Source organism: Peromyscus maniculatus, chromosome 13, assembly GCF_049852395.1.
Source record: "Peromyscus maniculatus bairdii isolate BWxNUB_F1_BW_parent chromosome 13, HU_Pman_BW_mat_3.1, whole genome shotgun sequence".
NCBI lineage: Eukaryota > Metazoa > Chordata > Mammalia > Rodentia > Cricetidae > Peromyscus > Peromyscus maniculatus.
Window position 1 is genome coordinate 15,717,460 of NC_134864.1, and position 26,336 is coordinate 15,743,795.

The following is a 26,336-nucleotide window of genomic DNA, read 5'->3' on the forward strand; positions in this document are numbered from 1 at the left end:
ATAACCTTTAACTCTTAATAATAGTAATAATAATAATAATAATAATAATAATAATAATAATAATAATGCAGTTACATTGGAAGGGAAAACATTCATCTCCTGATCCAGTATGCACAAAGGAGAACATGAACTCATTTCCTTTCCCCATCCTAGAATCTGATTGACCTAAGAACCCAGATACCTAATATTGAAGTCTTAGCTGGGTATTCTTAACAACCTCAAAGATTATGAATGAAATATTTTAGCTTTTCAAACATTTGCTACTAGAAGCCAAGTTCTTCATAGTGTTAGAGCTAGTTTCCTTAGATATCACCTCTACTCTATTGAGAATTCCTGAAAGTGGACCTTTCAATAAAAACATTCTAGATATGTATACTGCTTTTGTGTTTTTGAAAAAACTCTAATCATATTGACAAGTATTTTGATTTTATAATTGGTGGTGGTTGGGTCCAAAACAATTTGTACATAATGATCCTTGTAGAATGTCTGCCTAGCCAAGTCAGGTCCTATGATGTTGGGACCATTCACAGACAAACTGAAGATATTTATACAGTAGTTCCAATATTTTATGAAATTAGTATCTGACACCAACACAATACATGCTTTTGCACATTGGATACTTTTATCACAGTAAATGCCATGCATCTTCATGAGCACTTAACCCTGTTACATGTTGGTGGTCTACTGAACTAAAAGGTGCAAGAGTGAGGACGTGTGTTCATTATCTTAAATGAAAGCAGTTGGTAAAGTCACACTTTTACTAAATAATCTTATATTACTGTCAGTACTACTTTAGGGTAAGAAGAGATAGTGACATACACACATTGCCAAGGTATAAGAGTGTGAAAATGCTGTCCTTTTATGACTGAAGCATGTGTGAGAATGACAAAAAATAAATAAATGAGAGGTATGTAACTGAAGTGGTTCTGGACTCTGAGAGTCTGAGGAGAGCTATTAAATATTCACTTTGGCATATACTTAAGATTCACTTAGAGTCCATCCATAAGTTCCAGGTGGAGGCAGAAGTTTCCTGTCCCACAACCACTCTCAAATAATCAATCAGAGGCTTACTGTTAATTACAAATGCTTGGTCGATAGCTCAGGCTTGTTACTAGCTAACTCTTACACTTAAATTAACCCATTTTTTTAATTTATGCTTTGCCACATGGCTTGGTACCTTTTCTCAGTACAGTGTGTCCGTCTTGCTCTCTCTGCATCTGACGGTGACTCTCTGACTCGGCCCTTCTTTGTGTCAGTATCCTCAGCTTGATTGTCCCACCTAACTTTGTCCTGCCTTGCTATAGGCCAATAAGCTTCTTTATTAACATGCGAGAGTAATACATATTCACAGTGTGCAGAAGGGTTGTTCCACAGCATTCTAGGAGTTGGCTACTAAGGACAGAATGATGACATCTAAATGCCCAAATCACAAATAAGATGAGAATGAAATGTACCTGACACCAAGCATCTCAAGACTATCTAAAACACTTGCTTTGGGGAATGATTTACCCATCTGTTCATCATCCTAGACATCCCTAATTATCCTGTTTGTGCCCTTCCTTCTAAAGCTAACTTTTCAAAGGCACAATTTTGATCACATCACCTGGTGCTTAAAAACCTTCAGTGACTCACAATTCACTGCAGCATCAATTTGCAGCCTTTTCTCCTATTTTGACAAGCAAGTGTGATAGATGATGGATGCTATTCATTCCAGAGCTCCATAGCATCTGCTGGTATACTCAGGGTGGATTGCAGATTCGAGCATGCTAGCTGAAACTATGCCCCACTTCTCTCTAACCCAGGAGAGCCTATCACAGTACACACAAGAGAAAATGGCATCGGCATGTGCTCACTATATCCCATATTAAGTTACTTCCCTACTTTGCTTTCCTGGTATTCAGAAAGTACCTGCCTCATGCCTTAAAATTAACTATAGTATAGGTTATGATACTACAAAGCAAAAAAAAACAAAAAACAAAACCTCTCATTATTAGATCCAAGGTTTTTGTATAATGTATAATATCTTTTCCTATCTGAGTTCAACAAACCTGATGGTTGCCTTCTCCTGTAGCCCAGCCTTAGGATTTGTCTCTTAATTTGGGTTTCTAAACGTTATGAAACATATATTGTAGTCATAAAAGTCTTTGCTTTTCTTCTTTCTGACAAAAGTGTTCTCTTCCCCCTTCTAAATCCACTCAACCTCTGCTTGGCCATGCTTAACTTGACATAAAAGCACATTTTTTTTTTTTGGCTAGACTAGGAGATCTTCTGAAGAGATTGTCAGTCCATGCTATGCCAGCCAAAGCCTCGTGATGGACTGTGGGGCCACTTCTGTGTTCTTATGCTCTTTTATGTCCCAAGTATTTGGTTCCCGTTTTCCCTTACTTATAAACTTGTCTTGCTTTGCATTCTGACTCTATCTTTATATTCATCAAGGCCAAGAATCATTCTTTTATTTCATGTTCATAGAATTTAGTGGAAAGACTGCACTTATCAGTTGAAACTGCTTTATTAAAAGTCATTGGTGGATGCTGGCATGTTTGTTACCCTATATCAAAAGCTGTGCATGGAAAGGTGAAATGATTTACGTGAAGAAGTGCTCTTTCATAATTGAGGAGATTATCTGTAAATGCCTATTCTTACACTGGTGCTCTCTCCAGGGGTCCAGTGCCCCTCTTGGCACTTGTGTTGCCACATTCTTCAGGAAGTGGGAAAAAGCAATGGAACTTGGATGACTGCTTTGATATTTCTCAGACTCTCCTGTTGAAGCATTTGGGGGCGCGGGGGGGGGGGAGGAGTCAACTGTGATACAGTAACTTTCAAGATCATCTTCATTGCTGCATATCATCCGTATAGATAACACTGTCTACAGTATCTGTTCATTCGTGAGCTAGTTTTATGACTTGGATTAACTCAAATGAACTCGGGCGTTCTCTGAAGATTGTATTCTCCAGAATACAGAAGAGGAATACTAGGATCAGAAACAGGAATAACTTGTCAGCCAGTAATAGAGTTGTCAGTGTTGCCTTTTTGTCATGTTAGCCAACAATATGTAGAAGTACAGAGAACTCCAATTTTTATAGGAACACTGAAGGTAAGACAAATGATGCTGTCCTACATAGTTCCAGGTATAATGGATAATCAATAAATAGCTTATCCTAGGAACTGCTGTCTGTTGATCATCTAGATTTTACAGGTGGGTGTTAGATAGATAGATGACAGGTAGATAGATAGATAGATAGATAGATAGATAGATAGATAGATAGATAGATAGATAGATAGATAGATAGATAGAGACAGGCAGACACACAGACAGACAAGAGAAAGTGATACATTGAGGGATTGGGTTTTTGCTAATTCCTGCTACTTATTTCCATTTAAAATTGTCTATTAAAACAATACCTCCAATGTTGGCATAAGTTTTCAAAGATATTAATCTAAAGTTAGGAATCTTATCAATGAGGGAGCGATTTCACCTTGGCTCTTTTATAGCTTAAGAACTGTCTGATTTTACAGGTGTCTCAGCAATGGAAAAGGAGAGCATATGGTCTCAAGACAAGTTCAGTCATTTTATCTCATAGCTCAAGAGGCTGCTTGGCATGTGCACGTGGTGTATTTTCTGCTCGATTTTGTTTTCAGTGTCCTTGCATGAGTTTTTATGCCAATGCTGAATCCTTGCTTCTGTTTTTATGCTGAATACATGTGTGGATTTATCTTTTAGATTTCCACGTGGAGGAGGCACTGGACTGGCCTGGAGTATACTTGTTACCAGGCCAGGTTTCTGGTGTGGCACTGGATTCTAAGAATAACCTAGTGATTTTCCACAGAGGTGACCATGTTTGGGATGGAAAGTAAGTAATATTTTTCTCCAGAATGTATATGAAAATAAAATAATATACATTGCTTTTCATTAAATTAAGAATACTTATAGGTGAACTCGTTCTGGTTCTATGGTAGCATTTCTTTGATTATTTCATGTCATCCCATGCCATTGAAAACTGTGAACCCTATGGACAATGTGATTGGAGGGGTTTGGCTGCCATGGGTATGTGAACCATCCGTGCCTTCACATTTTCCCACAGGTTTATTAGTATGTCAATGTATTCTTTTTATGAGCACCACATCTAAAGCCAACACTAGCACCGTTTAACGTCTGCTGCTTCTTCCTCTGCATTTCCTTTCTGTCCTTCCATTCCCTCTTCCACTGTATGCTTGGGAGTCACTCGAAGAACCGTGTCTAGGATTTACTGCTTACTGTTGACCTGTCAGTGTCTTAAATGGGCAGGCATGGTTATCACTGTGACAGTTCACATTTTACCAATGAACACCAAGTGCTTCCCTTATTGTCTCATCAGCCTCTGGCAACGCTTCAGGTCCTGTACATCAAAAAACAGAGTTGGCTACTTCATTGTGTGGTGATAGCCTTCAATGGTTTTAAAAGTATACTCAATGGTTATGTTTTTTGTGTGCTGCCCAAACATAGTGCATTGTTTTGATTCTACTTACTGATGAACATCCATTTGTAATTTCTTTAATTGCAAATTTACACATGAAAGTAAAATTTTGAATATGTTTTCAATGAGGTTTAATGAATCTTCTCCTTCCATATGTACAATTACAGAGTCTCATCTGGGAAATTGGGAATCTGCTCCTCTTTTTATGTGCTCTCGATTCAGATTGTGATAACTCATTCTGTCAAGCATACCTATATGAGTTCTTTTTGTGCGGTTAAATATGAAATTTAATCAACATTTCAAAAATAGATGGATACTTTTACTGCTGTTTAACTGTCCTTTCTAGTTGTCACACAAAGCGAATATAAAAAAAGATAGAACTTGGACGTCCAAAGCAAGCAATAGTACTCAGCATACCCATCACGCCGCTCTAGTCCATTGACTTGGTTGTTATTGAACATCTAATGGTATTTTAACAAGTGCTTTTAAAAGCAAACTATCACTACTCATTGTGGCATATTCTTCATTTTAATGAATATTGCTACATTTTCTGCATGGATTTCTTACCACATTTTGCCAGACAAGAAAATTACAGCATCATTTTCTCCCATTGATACAGTTTCAGCTGGCAAAAGCTAACGCTGGACAGAGTCCAGGTTTCCATTTTAATATTATATTCATTCCAAGCAAACAGTCGAGGCTGGGATAGTTAAGTAGCAAGGAAGGGTCAGTAGAGGCCAGCATGGTGGAGAAAACACAGGACTAAGAAACAAGAGCCAGTAGAAACATGTGGTAAAGTTCTGGCTGTGCAACTGTTTTTTCCTGGCACCTGGCATTCATGTAGGTACCCAGAATCATGTGGCAGTACATTCACCACCAAGCTCTGTGTGTGTGGCAAGATAAATGACATCGGTAAATGGATACTTTTGAAAAAGAGGAAGACACTGATGGCATTACTCACTATCTTTTTCGCCATTTTCCTCTGCTTTATTTCTTAGATATAAGAATGTTTATAGTCTCCCTCTCTCCCTGGCATTGTCTGTTGGTCACAGCAAGCTTTTCCATTCATAGTTTTTAAGACATCTTCAGGGTCACACAGATATCAGCTTCCAGACAGTTTCTGCTTTATTATTCATGAAGACAATTAGAAACAGGTTACTCTGTAGTGGTTTATTTATTTTTGTTGTTGTTGTTTTAATTGATTTGGACTTATTCAAAGAGATCCTTAGATGCTGTTGTTTGCATGGCCATGCATAGCTATCCTTCCTTTACCTGTGGGTTGGTATAAATTAGAAAGAAAACATAGTTTTTCTAATTGAAGGCCAGGCATTGTGCAGAGGTAATACCTTCTTGTAGAATTGATGCCATGCTGATAGAGACAAGAATTAAAGGTTGGTTGAGATTACATTCTTACTGCTTCATTGTTTGCACAGTGGCACGTCTTCCCTCAATCTCAGCTGAGAAGCCATGTGGCAAATCTTATGTTCATTTTCCTTGAAATCTTTCCAAATCCAGTTTCTCAGCACAACAAAATTCTACATTCCACAAGGCAAAGGCTTGCTCTAAATCAACTCTAAGTAATTTTTATCTATAGCGCTTACAAAGTGATCACTTCTATGTCTCAGACAGAACCTGGAGTTTATCATCTCGGAGCCCAATGCTCCTTTGATGCTGTTGCAGCAGCTCTCCTCACCAGCTGCACCCTGATAACCTCCATTACTCTCTCTGCCACTTAAGCTGTTCTACATCAGTATGCAACCAAAGTGAAATTAATAAGAATCCTAACCACTTAACATCCTGAAATATTATCTCCCTTCCTTGGCTTGAATTCCATTTCTCCTGACTGTCCCTAATGTCAACATGGCTACTTTCAAAACATCTCTTAGAGCAGAAATAGGAAGTCCCTATTGCCAGCAGGGAATAGTGACACTTTGAAGAGCCTTCTGTCTGCCCTGATGTGAGGGTGGCACAGCAACTAGCCTCCTTTAAATTTGAAGGGTAACATCTCAGGGACAGCTGCTTCTGAGTCTGTTCCTCAGAAAGCATCACCACAGTCAAGGACTTCTTTCTGGCCCTGTCCTTCCTTTGTCTCAGCCGAGGTTGGGTTGTATCAGGAATGATACATCACAAAACTCATAACTAACTTTGATTTTTAAGTGTTTAAAGTTTTATCCCCCATGTCATTTATCGTTTCCCCCCATGGAGTTGGAAGGAATTTTGGAAATTGTTTTTATTCAGGTCTTTAACTGCTATTGACAGGAAAGAAAACAAAATCTGGGGAAAGGCAAAATTTATCAAGTTGCATCAATCAAGGATATGGTAGCCCAAACGATATCAACAAGATCCCTATTAGAATTGTATTACCATACTAATTTCATAGAGAAGATAGTCTTCATACTGCTAATCCAACAAAATGTCCCTAAGGTGAGTTTTGTAGCAAGTATTGGTATGTCTTATTTCTTCATCCTTGCAAATGTCACATTTGGGTGCCCAGAATGTTGGGTCAACCAAAGAAAAGCCAAGGCCTCACTAATACAAAATGGGATACCATAGGTTGAGCACTGCCAGAAGGAAATAATACCTGAAGGTTTGGTTTTAGCTGCCAGTGCGCCTTTTCTATGTATCATTAATAGTTCTGTGCTTGGACTTTTTCCAATATTAAGAAAATCCCTGTGGGGCTAGAGAGATAGCTCAGCCATTAAAGGCTAGGCTCACAACTATATACATATATATTAGTCCCTGTGTATGGACATGCTATCCAGTTCTGAGGCTCTTCCAGATGCCAGAAAGTTCTTCACATGCTCAAATCGTAGGGTCCAAGGAAATGCTGAAGAAAGACCCCAGACTCAAATAGTATGTAAGAGCAAAGAACATTTATTACTATACCAGCATATGTGGGATTATTCACCTGTACAACATGGTAATGACCCCTTTCAAGCACAGCTAGGGGAATTTCAAGAATGGTTAGGTCATCTCAAACATAATTGGTTAAGCAAGCAGCAGTTACATTAGTATACTTTTAATTGGCTGAGGTTTTATCCTTGGACATTCTTGGGTAAGTTTCAGGGGGTTGCAGGAACTGTCCTCGAGACATTTTGGGACTGACACAGACCTTGTTCATGCACTCTCCCTTGTCCCTGAATGTAATTTGTTGATAAATGGCCCTTGGTTGGGAGAGACACCTGCTTGCCCCTCTCAGAAAACTGAAACCTTAATTCAGTTATAAAAGTGGGAAAATGGGAAATTTTAAACCCTTCAAAATCTGAGTCTATCTTCATCACGATAATTTAGGGTGGGTTTTCTCCTGTTTTTCCATGTCTTTATCTGCATTTTGTAAACTAATTATTCCCCAGGCTCTCAACTGTCTTCATAATGGTGTGATATTTCATCTGAAGTTTGGTTTCTTGTTGGACCTTTAATTTCTCTCTTCTAGAAGGGGCCACATGACCTCTTACTTCCCTTGGTGTTGTTGTATAGATATGTATTAGTTTCAAAGGATTGTATTGTTTGTGTGTGTTTATACATGTGCTGTGTGTCTATGGGTTTCTGTCTGTTTGTGTGTCTGTGTGTTTGTATGATTGTGTGTCTGTGTGTGTTTTTGTTAGTGTCTGGGTGTCTCTGTGTATATGTTTGTTTGTGACTGTGTGCATGTTTGTGTTTGTGTGTGTGTCTTTCTCTGTGTGTTTCGCTCTCTCCCCATACTCGTGTGTGTGTGCGTGTGTGTGTGTGCGTGTGTGTGTGTGTGTGTGTGTGTGTGTGTGTGTGTGTGTGTTAATGGGCACCATATCCTGAACTTTCCTCAGCTAGGCAAAAACTCTTGTCACTGAGTTTCACCTTCCAATCATTCTTTTATTTTTTTTTAATAAAAGAAAAGAGTACCAGGTTGCTCTCTGTTTAATTTTTAATCTCCTAAAAATCTTCAAATATGCTTATAAAATAAGTCAAAAAGTTTTTTCAGAAACATATATTTGCTGGTTTTTCAGAATATTAAATTTAAGACTTTACCACAGCTACATGTCACTTCAATAGGTTTAACATTGTTTAAATATACAGATATTTTCATGCTAATTATTCAGGGACTAAGATGTCCTTCCTATCCTTGCATCAGGAATCTGACAAACACACCTTTCCATGCTTTATAAATGTAGTTTAAATGTGTTCCTAGGGGCTGGAGAGGTGGCTCAGCAGTTAAGAGCACTGGCTTCTCTCCAGAGGACCCAGATTCAATTCCCAGCACCCGTGTGGCAGCCAACAACTGTCTGTAACTACAGTTCCAGGGGATCCAACACCCTCACACATACAGGAAAAATACCAATGTACGTGAAATAAAAGTAAATGAATTTTTTAGGATGTATGACTAAGTGCTTGGTTAATCCTGTAAGCTGTGTGCACTGAGATCTTGAGGTCTTCTTAGAATCCCCATGTATCTGACAAACCACGTCTTCATTGATGCCCATCTCCGTGGAATGTTGCTTAAATTTGCCGGTTTAGAAATTGATTTTCTTGCAAACTTGAGTTTAAACATTCAGTACAGGATTGGCCTCTGTAGCTCTCTGGAGCCTGCAATGATTTATCTGACTAAGGCTTTGCTCCAGCGTCTGCTATGTCTTTTATTCCTTAAGATTTGATTAGGTCCAAACAACACAGCTCAAAATGACTGAACCATTCTGAATCTCTGCGTGTCTGAGAGAAACTTGAGCTTTCCAGAAGAACTGCTCCCGTAGTGTAGTCTCCTCCTTTCTGCCATTTTGCAGTCACCCAGATTGCACAAGCGATCTTCTTCCACGTTCATGCCACTCTTTCTGACTCATCGTCGTCGTCATTTCACTATTCTCCCCTCTCTTCTACATCGATGCAGTAAAGTTGAGTCATGGAAATTCTCCAGCCTGATGATGTCAGCTCTAAAAACAGCCATGTTTTATAGAGACGAGTGACGTGACTTCTTCTTGGCAGCTGCTTCATAGCTTTGAGATAAGCGTCAAGATGCTTGAACTGCCTGTGTATCAGCTCTTTGTCTAAAGCAAAGTAGGGTTTTTAATAATTGCCTCATATTGCTTAATAACAGCATACATTTTATTTCATCCCTTGTGCCCACTGGTCATATTGACAGAATATGATCTAAAACCCAAGATATCTGGTACCATATTCTCTTCACTGCTCATTGGGGTCTCCAGGTACAGGCCCGTCAGAGTACCCAACAGCACCACTGGTTTCTTTGTGTTCCTCTTTTTCTTATCACAGGGGTTTTCCAAACTATGTATGTATGCAGGGTGTTTTTAATGTAATATTTTAAATATTCCCCACTTAGGAGGGAGCTGTATAAGCTGTTCCCCTAACAGTAAAGGCAATTTGTTCAATTGAAGACCTATGGTTCCTTTCCCAGTCTCTTAATTTATGTAATTACAACATGTCACATCTTTCTTCACGATATTACTTATTTTGCATTCCCTTAATTTTGATTGATAGCACAAAAGTTTATTTTCTACTTATTCTAGCCCTTTGTATGTGTGTGAATATGGAAAAGCATTTCTTCTCAGCCTTATCTAAACTGTTTGATTAGCTGCTAATGTGCGAAATCATTAATGGGGAATTCAAACTGTTAAAATAAAGAACTGATGAATTCCAGCCCATAGGCCACTGCTCAGTCTTTGCAACTGAGTGGTTTTTTTTAGAGAAGCATACAAAATCCATCAGTGCTCCGGGCACTGTGTGAAATGGGCAGGGTATTATTAGACCCCATGAAAAGTTAAATGTGGTTGAAATAAAGATTTCTCTGCAGCACAGAAAGTGGGGGGGGGGGCGGTGTAGCTGCTTTAGAACACTAAATAATCAGTTTACTATAGCAACAATATAATCTGCCATACATTTGTGAGCTGTTCAAGGGTTACCTTTCTTAGAATTACAAGAGAATTTATAAACTATTCTGTTTGGCAGAGAGAGAGTGCAATTTTCTCATTTCAGAAACAGAGTCTGTGCCTTTATTATTTGCCCTATGTAACACCCGAGACCAGCTGTTAGTTCATAGAACTCCAGCCATCCCAAGTGAAAGGCTTACAAAAGACAACCAATCATTTGAGTGACTGAATGTCCCCTGGTGCTGCCAATTTAAACATACAGACATCTGCTAAAGGATGTGAAATGGGAGTCAGGCCTATTGGACTGTGGTTGATGCCTTTGAAGCTGCATTTTTCCTGTGAATTTGATACTTTCCTTACATGTTATTCACATTACTAAAGGTGAACTGATCTAATTAAATGATGTTAATGTAAGTAGCTTGTTTAATATTTGGATTTTATTTTGTTTCCTTTGTGTTTCTTTTTCCTTTGTTTGTGGGTGGGTGCTAGCTACATAAACAGATTTCCTCGGTAGTAAATTCAAGAATATACCTACTCACTCACTGAAAACAATCCCTAATAGATGCAGCATAAATGTAGTTATAATCTGTAAAATAAATGTAATTCTATGAAAAAGTAACTAGTCCAGTATGTAAGATGACATTTTTACATATAGATGACATAAGTGTATCTGGAGATAGAAAATCAAACAAAACCCCCAATATTCAGTTGCTATATTATCATACAGTATTGGGAAATACATATTAATAAGCCAAGGAAGCTGATGGCTCCAGTTGTTCCAAATTATGATTATAGAGATTCCATTTATTTTCTTTTTCTTGTTAACTTTTGTTAGTATTCTCTTTCAGTTTACTATTTCATAGTTTTCTACCATACCATGAAAAAAAATAACTGATGAAATAAAAGGGACTGGTCCCTGAATTAATTTTACTACATTCTACCATTATTAGAAACCTGAAGTTTCTAGATGATAAGTGCAGACGCTATCACAGAATTGTGTTTGTTAGAGAAAAACATCAGTTACTTGACAGATGTCTGTCTACGTTGTGAGCAGTGTAGGACAGTGCATTTCATGAAGGGTGTTCTCCACTGACCCGGTCATCAGCTACAATGTTCTCTTTTGACCTGACTGGCATAGGACCTTGAGTCTGAATTATTTATATCTGTTCATTAATACAGCGTTTATTCTCAGAAGTCAAGCACAGTGTTCTGGGTCTGTGAAAACAAGGGAATCATAATTATATTTTAGAATTTGGGGATGAAAAATAAAGCTGAACTTCAAAGACAAATTCCTATTTCTTTCAATGAAATGAAGACGTTTTGTTTTCGTTTGTTTTCAAAAAGTTACATCATTTGAGATTGATGGTGAGTGTCTAAGTGAATAGCAAGACAGAAAGGAGGTAGTTAACTTACAGATTTACTACAACCCTTTATTAGAGAAAGCAGCTGCAAGGAAAAATATTGTGCTTCCATGGGGCTTATTATTCTGCAGGGGAGAGATACAGAATTAGGTGTGCTGAGGTCTGATAGGCTGCTGCTTTGTGAAGAGACACAATAGGCCATTGGAATGTGTCACAGTTACGAGCTATTAATGACGAGTTGGAACACTCACTACATGCCAAATAGACAACCCTTGGTAAGAATTGTGAGGCCTTAGGAATTTTCCATATCTGCTAGGTGCAATTGGTCAGAAAAGTGATGGGCCCATATATTCCACACCCAAGCAACAAAATTTTTAAGTATCAATAAAACTTTTAAGTATTATAAATGGAATAGGGAAATCAAAATATGAGCAGTGGATCTATCAATGTTAATGCCCTAGTTATGATGTTCTACGTAGTTTTTCAAAAATGTCATTATTGAGGAAAGACGAATAAAAATCTACACAGAAGCTCTGTGTCATTTCTTATAACTGTGAGTGAGTGAATCTAAATTCACCTCAATTAAAATTTCCCTTAGAAGGGTTGGGGAAAGATAGTCAGTTTATGTAATCAGCCTAGATGTACATCAGTGGATAAAGTATAGCATATGTGAGCAATGGAATTTTATTCACCCCTGAAGAATGAATTTATGTTATTTGTAGGAAATGAGTACTGAGCAAAGCAATTAAAATTCAGAAAACCCAATATTGCATGTTATCTCTCATACAAAAATATCAATTCAAAGTATTATGTGATGTGAAAGTATAAGTGTGACTGGGACAAAGGAATTTCATAATGGAGGTGAATATAAACAAAATCAAAATACATGATAGACATGTATGAAAATGTCTTAATGAAATCCATCTTATACAATGAGTACACAGTAATTTTTAAAACACCAAAGAATAGTAAAATAGAATACATTTAATTATATAAAAGACAGACATTATAACTGCTAGTTGTTATAGGAAACATAATTTTCACATTATTTATAGCCACTGAGCCTTTGCATATCACTTATGAATAATGAGAAACATTAAACAAACTTTAAGAGTTAATGAACTAGGGACTCCATCCTGTTATACACAAGAGTATGCTGTGTCAGGTAAGTTCAACCTCTGGTATCTATTTGCTTATTTTAACTTTAGTAATTTAACATCATAGCTTAGGAAGAGTAAGATTATTGATGGCTAAATACATCTTTATTTTCTAGAGGAACAATTTTAATATTCCAAGTAAAGAAATTCACTTTTAATATTGTTTCAGATATAAAATTAAGTCCTGGATGCTTATGATAGCAATAATAAGTGACAATCCTTTACCAGCCTCCCATGTTTAATGTTACCTTATAAATCCATACATTGCTTTTGTCCGAACAGGATTTTATATTTCAATTTAATCATGTTATCTCGAATATAATATGTGTTTTTGTTACTGATGCTGTGTATGCTTTATAAATATGTGACTTTTTTATTGGCTACTGCTGTGTGGTTTTAACTACACATGATAGCTTATGCCAACAGTGTTACTTAAGTTTTAGGCTGACAAAACTAAATCAATATTTTGTGTTCAATTGAATACATCATTAATAAGGACCACTTCAGGGACTTCACTGTTATCTTTCAGGAAAAATATGCCCCAAAGACCTTACTAGTCATGAAGCTCAGATAATTATCTGATGGATATTTTTAATGGCAAGACAGTATGATTTAAAACTTTATGTGTTCCTACTGGGACCTCTCTGTTGCTTCCCCCCCCCCAAAAAAAAAAAACAGCCAACTAATAAACTGATGCATGATAGACTTGAGTAGTCTATCATCTTCCCAAGTTGTAAATATATCTTGACAGACATTTGATGTTATTCCAATTCTTTTGATTATCCAGTTAAACTAAAGGAAAACACACCTATATAGTTTATATAGAAAACACATCTGTGTGTGCTGATTCATTGCTTTGTTTTTGAACATGTAAAATGGTTTATTGGTATTTGGTTCATTTAAATCTTTTCTACATAAGCTTAGATAGCAGCTTATCTTTGTAACATGCACAGTAAACATAAAATAGTATCCTTATTTGAGTTTTCACTTTTTGATTTCAGTGATTGCCATTAACCCCATCCAAAAATATTAAGTGGAAAATTCTAGAAATGAATAATTATTCATTTTAAACCTATAACTTGTGTTATTGTCTTGGCTAAGACTTGAATCATCTATTGACTATTGTCTACACACTGGATCCATCCATCACCTACCCATCAGTCACTCAGTAGCCGTCTCATGACCAAGCTGACAGCAGTAATGTTCTTTGCTTGAGTCATCCTTATTTTACTTAAAAATGGTCTCAAATCCCAGGAACCATGATGCTTGAATTTTTATTTGAAAATTTCATTATATTTATTATGTTATGGGTTATTATATTCAGTCTCTTGATGTTCCCAGGTTATAACTGAAACTTGCTCACCCTATAGCTGCATAGGAAAAAGTGTGGTAAGCTCAGGGTTTGGTACTATCTGTGGTTGCAGGCACTACTGGGGTCTAGGAATGTATCACCCAAGGATGAGGAGGGGCTGATGTCAGTTTTTGAAACAGGAATTGAAATAAGTAAAGGGTCTGTAGTAACTAACTGGTATTCTAAGAAAAGGTATTGCTATTTAAATGTAAATGTAAATTTTAAATATATGTACATAATATTTTATAACCCAGAAGACACTGAGCTTACAAAAGCAGGGATTACCATACTAACTTGAAATCAATTATTCTATAATTATCCATTTTGCTCTAATGAAAAGCTGCTAGAAAGAGAAGTTTCATGTCTCTTAAGTGTATTTTTTGTTTCAATAATAAATCCTGTTTGATTTTATTGAAATATGTTGAATATTCTATGTATATCCTTTTGTGTTCCTATGTCATACATTTGGCTAGTGCAATGATTCCTTCTCCTCACTCCTGTCCCACTGTAATCATTACAGAGAAAGTTAAAATAAGTTAAGTTCATATAATTGTAAAGAAAATATCACTCATTTATAAACTGTGAAAAGATTTTTAAGAAGTTTGAGTTGCCTTCACAGCCCCGGTTCCAGGTTTCTCAAACCCTAATGTGTAAATGAGCTCTTGCCTGGTGGCTCTAAGAATTCACACTGACCACATCACACTGACCATCCATGATGGTTTATAATACAGTTTAAGAGACCATGAGGTCAAGTACATCCCAGTCCTTCCGAGTTTGTATTAAGGTTCTCAAGTAAGTGGTCTGCATTTCTCAAGTGCCCCAGAGTTATGGGTTATTAATTTTCCATTCTAATGTTTTTGTTTAGCTCTTTTGACAGCAAATTTGTTTACCAGCAAAGAGGCCTGGGACCAATTGAAGAAGATACGATTCTAGTCATAGATCCAAACAATGCTGCAATCCTCCAGTCCAGTGGGAAGAACCTGTGAGTAAAATGGCATACATGCTATTCAAACTGACACACCTGTGCTGGATATAAAGTATATCATTGGGTCAGGAATTTGTCACAAGACGACCCTTACACAGGAGACAGATTGGGCCATCCTTTCATTTACTTTCTAAACAAGGGGTTCTGAAACTTAACTGAATGTTAGAATCATCTGTGAAGCTCAAAAAAATTCTACACACAGAAAATTGTCCACTTATGTGTCTTCTTTCAAAATACCAAGGATAATTTTCTTACTACAAAAAGTCTGAGATATCCTAGATTGTTAGCTTGATTTAAACGCTATGGGTTCTATGCATGTATCTTACCATATTTATAAGCCATATTAACTGGTCAGTTTATAATTTTAAAAAATTCCATTCTGACTTGGTCTGGGCTATGGCGAATACTATTATTATAACTTTCCAGGTGACTATTACACAGTCAAGATTGACACATGTAGGATGAAGTCAGATCTTAGTCAGTTAGACTGATAGCGTAAAAAAAAAAAAAAAAGTAGCATAAAAATTATATACTTGCCGGGCAGTGGTGGTGCACGCCTTTAATCCCAGCACTTGGGAGGCAGAGGCAGGTGGATCTTTGTGAGTTCGAGGCCAGCCTGGTCTACAGAGCGAGATCCAGGAAAGGCGCAAAGCTACACAGAGAAACCCTGTCTTGAAAAATCAAAAAAAAAAAAATTATATACTGAACTTACCAAGTAATCACTGAGACGAATAAAAGACTTTTTTTTCTCTTCCCATCCAAAAGTGAAGACTAAACAAATACCATTTTTAGCTTTCCCTTGGCTTGCACATGTAATTTGGATCTGAAAGCCACTCATTATTTGGTCTGATTCCTAGATGGCATTTGGCAGGCAAAAACAGTTGGCTGATATTCATGGACATTGAAAGAAAGGGACACCTGCTTACAGACTTACTCTGACCCGTTATAACCTGGCAGCATCTAGGACTATGCCCCACTCCATCTGCCTAAGTCCCAGAGAAGCCCAGCTTCTTTGAAGCGCAGATAGCCTCTGCTTTGAATGCAGCTACTACTAATAGAGATTGCTATAATGAAGCTTAGTTTTTTAAAATAGTAGTTTCAGAGAAGTCAGGGGCCAAATTATAATTCCATCTCTACTGTGTATTTGAGCCCATGTCTTTAGAGCTGTAGCCATTTATCAGAGGCATCCTCATCCCAGAACAGAATTAACAGGGAAGGTAGACCAACTGCTGCTAAGTCAACTTGGCTAGCTATGAGGTATCAATGCTACAAGCAAATCATAACCTTGCTTTCAATGGCCAAAACAGGCATCTAGTTCAGTCAGTTCATTAAGATCAAAGTGTCATGCACTTGGCTCATGAAAAAAAAAAATCTTGGTGCCAATATCCTACTTGGGCTAGACACACACAAAGAAAGCTTGGGTTCACGGATGGCATTCTAACAGGGTCACCTTAATCTATTTCCCATGTGTTAACTCTGTCCCGGTTTTTCAATTCTGTGGGCCTCTGTCCATATCCATTACATGTGCAAAATATATTGACCTTTCCTAGTGATTGTTCCAGCTCACCACTACACTGTGCCTGGAGGGTCACAGCCTTTCTGGAAGTTACTCTTTTTATGTTTCACTATCTTCCATAGCCAGTCCTAGAGCTTTCAAGTGACATACAAAAGATTCTGTGTTGACATGGTGTTATAGGGCTGGAGAGATAGCTCAGTTGGTAATGACCTTGCCATAAGGACCTAGAATTCACACAAAAGCTGGACAGAGTCACATCAGTAACCCCATTACTGAGGCCAACATGGGGCAGGGGAGGAGAACCCCTGGGACTCTCTGGCCAGCCAGGCTAGCCAATTCGTTTCAGGTTCAGTGAGAGGTCCTATCTTAAAGGATAAGATGGAGAGTGATCAAAATAGACAGTTGACTATACATGCTTGTATGCACACATCACGAACACTCACATACAAAAGTGCCCATAACACTATACATAACACTATATTTTCTTGAAATATATTTTAACTATCCAAACTATAGAAATCCAGTTATTTCTCAAGGCAATTTGTCTTATGCATATTCTGAAACATTAATATTTATTATCTGAAAACTTGCTTTTCATTTGATATTATTTGTGTTGCTTAATAAAGCATACTTTGTAATAAATACTTATAATTTTATGTAAACTTTGTTTATAGATCTTAATAGGATTAACTTCTGCTTAAGCTTTGTCATGAGGAAGTCTGTCTGTTCTAACAGGTTATTTTCATTTAACAATTCCTTTTGGCATTTTTCTACAATGATACAAAAACACTGTTCTTATTTTGTAGAAGTATGTTGCTCCATGGTTTTATTACAGCTAAGTTCCTCTCATGTGTTTGGAGAACTAGAACTAGAACAGTTATTTTTATTTTTCAGGTTTTATTTACCACATGGCTTGAGTATAGATAAAGATGGAAATTACTGGGTCACAGACGTGGCTCTTCATCAGGTGAGCTCCCTACTTGGCAGTGTTCAAATAGAAGCTGAGATGGGTTCGTTTTCAAAATTCTCTGAATTTTACTGAAGCATTTTCTATGGCTCAAAAATTGGTAGCAAAAAAAGCGGTGTGCTATTATGGAGTACCGTAGACTCAGTGGCTTATAAGCAACCAATGAGTTCATTTCTCACAGATCTAAATTCTGGGCATCTGAGATCAGGGTACCAGCATGACAGGGTTCTGTTGAGGTTCCTTCCTAGGTTTCAGACTGCCATCTCCTCGATGTGTTTTTCCATGAAGAAGGCAAAGAAAGTAAGCTCTTAAAAAAAAAAAAAAAAAAAAAAAAAAAAAAGATGATATGCCATAGCCAGGGGGTGGTGGCGCACGCCTTTAATCCCAGCACTTGGGAGGCAGAGCCAGGTGGATCTCTGTGAGTTCGAGGCCAGCCTGGGCTACCAAGTGAGTTCCAGGAAAGGTACAAAACTATACAGAGAAACCCTGTCTTGAGAAACAAAAGAAAGAAAGTAAGCTCTTGTTTATCCTTTCTCATGAAGTTTCACCATGATGGCCAGTTCTGTCCTGCTCCCATTACAGGTGAAGTTAGGATTCTGATAGATGAATTTGGAAGACACAAGTGTTTAGTATCTGTATCAATCCTCACCTCAACAGTTTTCTTTTTGTACTCTACTAGGAAAAGTCAGCATGTTATTAGGTCTCTCTCATCCCTTGGATGCTAATAGCCAGATGTTGAGCTTCCCTATAATATCTAGAGGCCTTCTCTTCACTTTCTACACTGCCCATTATTTCCTTTGTCCCTAGGTTTTATTTCCTTTCTTTTCTTTCTTTTTTTTTTGCTTATGTTTTATGAATTATTTCCTAAGCCAACTTCATTTTCTATAAATTAAAGCGAAGTCTATATCAAGTATGTAAGAATATCAAACTTTTGTCCTTTTCAAAAGATACTGTATTTCATGGAATTGTCTTAAAGCCTCATACCCATACAAGATAAGTTTGTTAAATGTAATGGTGGTGGTACAGAGTTAGGAAAAATAGGAAAGAGAAATCTAGAGCTCTAAAGACTCACCAGTGAGTCATTAACATGTTCTCTCGAGTTTTGAACATCATTTGATGAATACCTATGCCTCATATGCTATCTGAACATCATAGTATTAGTATTAGTAGTATTAAAAAAGAAAAAAAGGAAGTGGAGGTGAATGCAATGTTTAAATACGGGTCCCTATTTGCTATATTTTAAGTAGACAGCTTTGGGAAAACAACTTTGTTTCCATATATCTAATTGTGATATGAAGAATTAGACCAGATGATTTCTAGGGTCCTATCTAATTTTAAAAGCATCTTCTTTTGAATAAATCTCTGTCTGTCATTTACACTATAATCACTTGTCATGTGTGTCTGTCAACAATAATCAGAAGAGTAGATTAAGCTTGCTTTCTTTTTTCTCTTTCTTTCTTTCTTTCTTTCTTTCTTTCTTTCTTTCTCTCTCTCTCTCTCTCTCCCTTCCTTTCTTCCTTCCTTCTTTCCTTTCTTTCTTTCTTTCTTTCTTTCTTTCTCTCTCTCTCTCCCTTTCTTTCTCTCTCTCTCTCTCTCTCTCTCTCTCTCTCTCTCTCTCTCTCTCTTTCTTTCTTTCTTAAAGGTGTTCAAACTGGACCCACATAGCAAAGAAGGGCCTCTCTTAATTCTGGGAAGGAGCATGCAGCCTGGCAGTGACCAGAACCATTTCTGCCAGCCCACTGATGTGGCTGTGGACCCCAGCTCTGGCGCTGTCTTCGTGGCAGACGGTTACTGCAACAGTCGGATCATGCAGTTTTCACCAAGCGGCAAGTTCGTCACCCAGTGGGGAGAAGGTACTGACTCCCACTCCTGCTCTCTGACCAGAGTTCTGAGTCAGTAGGACCAAACACCAGAAGTGGGTTTGGTTTTCCTCATATAAAATCTGTAATAAACGGCTTGTTTTCGTGAATTTGAAAACGTATCCAGCTGTGGCGTCAGACTTTGAAGGACTCTCTAAACGGTGTGTCTGCGGCTTTTCTTTGTTCGTAGAGTCTTCTGGGAGCACTCCTAAGCCAGGCCAGTTCAGTGTTCCTCACAGTCTGGCCTTGGTGCCTCACTTGGACCAGTTGTGTGTGGCAGACAGGGAAAATGGCCGGATCCAATGTTTCAGAACTGACACCAAAGAATTTGTGAGAGAGATTAAACATGCGTCATTTGGAAGAAATGTATTCGCAATTTCATATATACCAGGTATTTCATTATTGTTTGCTTTATTATATTGTCTGCCCTTAACAGTTGTTTTTACTCAATGTGCTTTTTAAATAATCTTGTTCTTATTAGAAAGTTCCAGATACTTTGTATATCAGATCTGAAACATCTTAAAACTAGTACTACATTGTAAAGCACTTCAACCTAAGTGTCACTGTTCCTTTTGCAGACATAATAATGAAGACTCCAAAAGAAGTTAACAGCTGTTTGTACTGGGTTTAAAATGTTCCCAAACACTGATTCCTTTTTACTTATGATCATCTGATCTAGCTATTAAAAGATTAATATTGCCTTCACACCATCAAGAGATGGTATATGTCTGATAGAATTGCATTCAAACTATTTCTGTTTCTTGTTTCTTGAAAAAGTGCTGGCTGGCTTAGTTTTATTGCTGTGAAGAGACACCGTGACCATGGCAACTCTCATAAAGGAAAACATTTAATTGGTGCTGATTTGCGGTTCAGAGGTTTAGTCCATTATTATCATGGCAGGAATTATGGTGGTGTGCAGGCAGACATGGTGTTGAAGAGGTGGCTGGGTATTCCACACCTGGATGCACAGGCAGTAGGAAGAGCAGAGTAAAACTGGGCCTGGCTTGAACATTGAAACCTCACAGCCCAGTGACACACTTACTCCAATAAAGCCACACCTCCAACAAGGCCACACCTCCTAATAGTGCCACTCCCTAGGAACCTATGGGGGCCGTTTTCATTCAAACCACCACACCGACCAATTTATTTAAAACAGATTAAAATATAAAGCAACAGAGGTTTACATCTAAATGCCAGGAGAAACAACCAATAAAATCTTGATTTCTTTAACATTTTTTATATAAATTGTAATGGTTTTAACCATTTTCACAGGGCAGTGATGGTACATGCCTTTAATCCCAGAATTCAGGAGGCAGAGACAGGTGAATCTTTATGAGTCTTTGTGAATCTTTGTGAGACCAGCCTGGTCTACAAAATGAGTTCCAGGACAGCCAAAGCTGCTACACAGAAACCCAATTTTGAAAAGCCACCCAAAAATTGTTTTCAAATAAAATTTGAAAAGTATTCCAAACTCATAAAATAAGATTGCACAATTTACATTATAAAATAAGTTACCATAAGATTTCTTTGAATGTGTATGAAGCAAGTTAATGTGTTAAGTAAAAGTTTTATTAACTATGTCTGACTTTGGTTAACATACATTGACTATACTCCCCACTTTAATACCTACACATCTTAGGTCACTAAGGTATGAAATAAAAGGGCTCCAGTGACTAGATGGGAAATAAGTGTGTGTTCCCTGAGAAATATTAAAAAAAATTCATTGATGTCAACAAAGGAGACATTCTGTACTTGGCTTATCTTCACAGTGGAAGAATTAATTTGAAAAGATCATTCAGCTAGTAAGGAAGGTGATTTAAGTATATACAATATTTTTCAAATCTGGTAAAAGATAAGAACTGAAGTTAAAAAGAGAATCTAGCAAGAGCTGGTGTCTTTACAGTATGTATCGATAATTGGTGCTCAGACTGTATTGTGTTATGGTATATGTTCTAAAACTCGCTACAATCCTTTTAAGACAGATGAAAATACATCGACCACAGGCTTCACATCATATACACTTTTTGTGGCTTCGCAGTGCTGGAGCTCAAACATAGAACACATGCATGCCAGGCAAGCACTGAGCTATGCTCTCAGTCTCTTCTAAAGTGTACTGTAGATGTAACTAACCATCTTATTAAATAAGAAACACAGAACCAATGTAAAAGAGAAATCCAAGAGGTCAGAGCTCAGAGCTAAAATCTCACCCTTCCTCCTGCGGTGGTCCTAGCTTCCTGAAAGAGAGCTATTTCCTGTGTGTCTGTCTTTTCATAGTATTTTGTGCTGCCTTCTCATTGGTTGTAAACCCAAACACATGACTGCCTTGTCACTGTCTGTATGTACAGCCCTCTAGATCTTAAAGGTGTATGTCTCCAATGCTGGCTGTATCCCTGAACACACAGAGATCTATGGGAATAAAGGCGTGCACCACCACTACCACGCTCTGTCTATGGCTGTAATAGCTCTGACCCCTGGGCAACTTTATTTATTAATATACAATTAAAATCACATTTCAGTACAATTAGAATACCACCACAGTGTACTCTTCAATGTCTTCTTTGAAAATGCAGTACTCAAACTTCTGATTTGTTTAAGTCATCACCATTTCTATGATTATGCTTTCATAAAAAGAAATGTCATTTTATTACAAAGTATGTTCATAAGAAGGTGCTTTTTTTCTCCTGTAACAGTATGTCTTTAACAGTCTAAAATACACTCATGCTAGACAACAAGCTAGAGTTCTCTAAAATCAGGTTATTTCTTCTAGGTACTGCAACTCTCCTTATACCGTCTCTACATTCTCCTCTTATTCTTGCTATAGCAAGGCAGATATTCCATAGTTTTCCGACATAATCATGTTCCAAAATTATTGGCTTTAATAACTTGACTTTTCCCCCATTCCTAGTGAGGATGCCTATTATATCTAACCTTATATGCCAATATGCATATTTATCAGTAATTATGTATCCTGATTTCTTATGGCTTCCTAAGTGGAACAGGCCCTCCAGTTTCTGATTTTCTTATTACAATAAGATTGGTCATCTAACCTGTTTGGCCCATGCCTAGTAACTCACAGGATAATATCTGCTAAGTAATTTTTATTGTTGTTGGCAAATATAGGGACCATGTTGATGCTAACTATTTTGTTTATTTTTCTAATGTTTGTTTCTTCTGTTTCAAAGCTAATCTTAGTCCATATATTAAATCAAGACTGCATCTCTTGTCACAGGTTTGCTCTTTCTGGTAAATGGGAAGCCTTACTTTGGAGACCACGAACCTGTGCAAGGTTTTGTGCTGAACTTTACCAGTGGGGAAATTATAGATGTCTTCAAGCCAGTACGCAAGGTACTTCCATTCACTGCCTAGATTTGAATTTTCATAGGAAAATTAAAATATGAATATCAATGTACAATTTTTATTTTTAAACATAGAAGATGGGATGACTTCTTAGCTGAGTTGATGGTATTATTTTGTTATGATGTTTACTTAAAATAAATGTCCTTGTCTTTTCCTAGACCATCGGTATTTTCAGATGAACATTACCCTGTACAGTTATAACTTTGTAGTAGAATTTGCATACAATGGCAAATTTAAATTAACTATAGTTAGCAAGATGATATAGATACATTGATTGATAAATGGTAGACAGATTCTTTTCCTAGTTTCATTCAAGTGGCAAAGAACCCACACTGGGAATGTACTATTACAGTTCTCTTTGGCATCAGCAGGAGGATTTTTTTGTGGGTAGTAGTGTTAAGACTTTAATAATCAAGAATTGAAAATAGTACTTTGTGGAATCTGTTCAAATTCTAAAGACTTAGCTAGGTGAGGAGTTCAAGGCCCCACAGTAATTGGCCACTATGTATTTTAACAATGCTTTTTACACACTCAATAACAAAAGTGAGCATTCCAGGGGCTTTTGTCTTCCCACTGTATTATATATGAAGAGTAATTGCCAGAGCAATCATAATACTTGCATACATTGCAGGTATATTCCAGGACTTTATCGGATGTAGAAAGATCAGCCTACTAAAATGCTCAGACAATGGTTATTTTTCAAAATATGGAAAGATTTATTGTGTTTACTTAGATTAAAATGTAACTATCACAAGCCACTGAGCAAAGTATGTCTTTATATCATAATTCTTAAATTGTCTGTTAGGATACCAAGTTTGCTAGGTGGAAAAAAAAGATCTTTAAAAATAGCTCAGTATTTTAGAAATCTGTAAGAAGCTGGGCAGTCTTGGTTCTCTCAGAATTCACTACAGGTTTTATACTTGATCTTAAGGTTATAATCGTGTACAAGATAAGACACAATCTCTTCCTCAGTGTGCTTTTGTTAGGAAAAGCTACAGTATCTGAAACAAAACAAAGTAGATATGAACTAAAGAATTCCGTCACAAGTTCTATTCTTTTGGGTCTCTGTTTATGGTTTGTAAGCATGCGTTTTTCTCAGAAGATATTTTATCTGAAAAGCATTGTGCAATCCCATTGAAATCATTGCTTCTGTTAGAAGGGAAGCCATTACATTTCAAGTACATATTTTACCTGCACAGTGCTTTATCATTGATTGTCTGATCTTTAGAGCTATTCTCCTTTGAGTTGATTTCCTCATATTTATTGATTAAGAAAAGAAAAATATTACCTGCCATTCTTTCAGGTTTACAGTTTGTCTTGTCAGAATGTTCCTGTCTTTATGGTCTTTCTAGTGATAGTGTTCTGTATCAAGTAAGTTATTAACTTTTAATTGAAATGCACATCTGTACGTCAAAACTAAGTGCTAAGCAAGAGGCTTCTACTCATAAGAATATGAATATTTCTGAATTAGAATTTCAGAGAGCATTGTTTCTAAACATCAGCAGTCACCAAACTTGTGGTAATGAATGAGTCACAATATATGCATCATGGGAACCCAAAGAGAGTCTCATGCTAAGACAAAATTTGCTCTTCCTTTCCAAAACCAAGTTATCATATAACCCCCTACACATGGAATAGTATTCTGTGTTGATTCAGTAAAGTGAAACTGGTTTGTGTATCTCACAGAATTTTCACTTACTAAGACTATCATCACAAAAGATTCAAAGTCTAGGTAAAAGAAATAATGTGGTATAATGATTCGTTATTGTAGTCAAAAGTTGATATTTACAGTCTTGTCCTCTGTGCATATCTGTGGCTTCTTCCCTCGCATAGGTTGAGTCTCTCTCTCTCTTACTACTGTAGTCTTTAGAAATGTTTACATCTGAAGGTTGATCTCTCTTTTTGTTAGCATGAGGGAAATAAGACAATAACACTAATAAAGATGGTTTCACTCTTCTACATATGGACACACAGATTACTCAATACCATTTGATGAAGATGCTGTCTTTTGTCCTGTATTTTTTTGGCATCTTTGTTACAAACGACATGGCTATGACTGTTGTGAACTTTATTCTGGGTCTTCTTTTCTGTAGTCTTTCCTTGCAGCGAAAGACATTGGATGCAAAGACATGTGACTGCTCAAGGTGCCAAGATTAAGTGCAGGTTAAGTGGTCAGCAATAATAATATTTATAGCACCACCTCTAAGCCTCGGTGAACACTGCAGATGGGGGGAACAGAAAAAGACAGAAGATAGATTGAAGATCTGGGAGATACAGCTGCTGAGTGTGATATGGCTGTCCAGTCATGAGCCCAATGCAACTGTGCTTGTCTATAGAGAGCCTACTTGAGGATGGACCTGGCCTCAGTACTCAAGAGCTGTCTGCTCTTGCAGAGGACCTAAATTCAGTTCCCAGCATCCACACTGGTGACTTAGAAGCACCTGTAAATACAGCTTCGAGGATCCAGTGCCTTTTCTTGGTCTCCTTGGGCACTGGGCTTACGCATATACCCATACCCAGACATATATAGAGACACACAATTTTAAAATAATAAAAACTTAATCTTAAAAGAGAAAAGACCTGTTGACAGCCAACCATGGATAAAGGAGCTCCATTACCACTATTGGTCCCCCATTGCTGATCTAGTGGCTACTGATAAATTATGTGAGATAGGGAGTTACTGCTGTCAATCATGTAACCACTGGTGAGGCTCCAGTGGAGGGTTCAAACCCATAGTTACACAGATGGCCCCTGGCGAAATGGATTGAGTCTCAAAACAAAACCAGATAAATATGGTAAATATGGAAAGGAGAGAGGGTCGGAAAAAGTGGGAAAGGTAAGCTAAATACATAGTAAACATGTATAAAAATGTCAGAGGAGAAGCTTAAAAATCATTTTTTTAAAGATAGAAGACATATGAAAGCAAGAGTAAATATAAATAACTCATAAAACACCAAATTAAACAGCCCTAAAAAAAATAATCAACTTAGGAATTTTCAGCTTTGAAAGGAATTTCAAGCCAGTGGTTTCTCAGTGCCTCGAGTTACTCCTTGCAGAGTCAGGACCCAGTCAATGACTGCCTTTGGCTAGGGTTGCCCACTTTCGTTGGAATTGCATGTCTTGTCTCACTTTTCTGCCATTCTGTGATGTGTCTAAGCAAAGTCTTGCCGTGATAACACATGTCTTTACCTTTGGCAGCACTTTGATATGCCCCATGACATTGTTGCCTCTGAAGACGGGAATGTGTATATTGGAGATGCGCACACGAACACCGTGTGGAAGTTCACCCTGACTGAAAGTAGGTTGTCGAGCTTTTTATTTGTTTGTTTTTATGGTATTTTTAATCCATAATTTTCATCTGGTTGATTGTTTACAGTTGTGGGAAACAAAAACATTTGCTTTTGTTCTCTTTTTTTTTTAAATGCCAGGAATAGGAAATCAGGATGTAAGGGAGTTTGGGTTTGGGGTTCAATG

The 26,336-nt window shown here is 37.4% G+C and overlaps 1 protein-coding gene across 16 annotated transcripts in view; it reads left to right on the forward strand.

Moving 5' to 3' along the window:
• Pam (peptidylglycine alpha-amidating monooxygenase) overlaps positions 1 to 26,336 on the forward strand; it is a 281,804-nt gene that overhangs the window by 240,249 nt on the left and 15,219 nt on the right. For all 16 annotated transcript variants that reach the window (XM_006985735.4, XM_006985733.4, XM_006985738.4 and 13 more), the window contains 7 exons: positions 3,722 to 3,851; positions 15,044 to 15,160; positions 17,574 to 17,646; positions 19,289 to 19,499; positions 19,696 to 19,896; positions 22,735 to 22,850; positions 26,061 to 26,160. In XM_006985735.4, the coding sequence (XP_006985797.1) occupies positions 3,722 to 3,851; positions 15,044 to 15,160; positions 17,574 to 17,646; positions 19,289 to 19,499; positions 19,696 to 19,896; positions 22,735 to 22,850; positions 26,061 to 26,160 (948 nt within the window). The remainder of the gene's footprint in view (positions 1 to 3,721; positions 3,852 to 15,043; positions 15,161 to 17,573; positions 17,647 to 19,288; positions 19,500 to 19,695; positions 19,897 to 22,734; positions 22,851 to 26,060; positions 26,161 to 26,336) is intronic.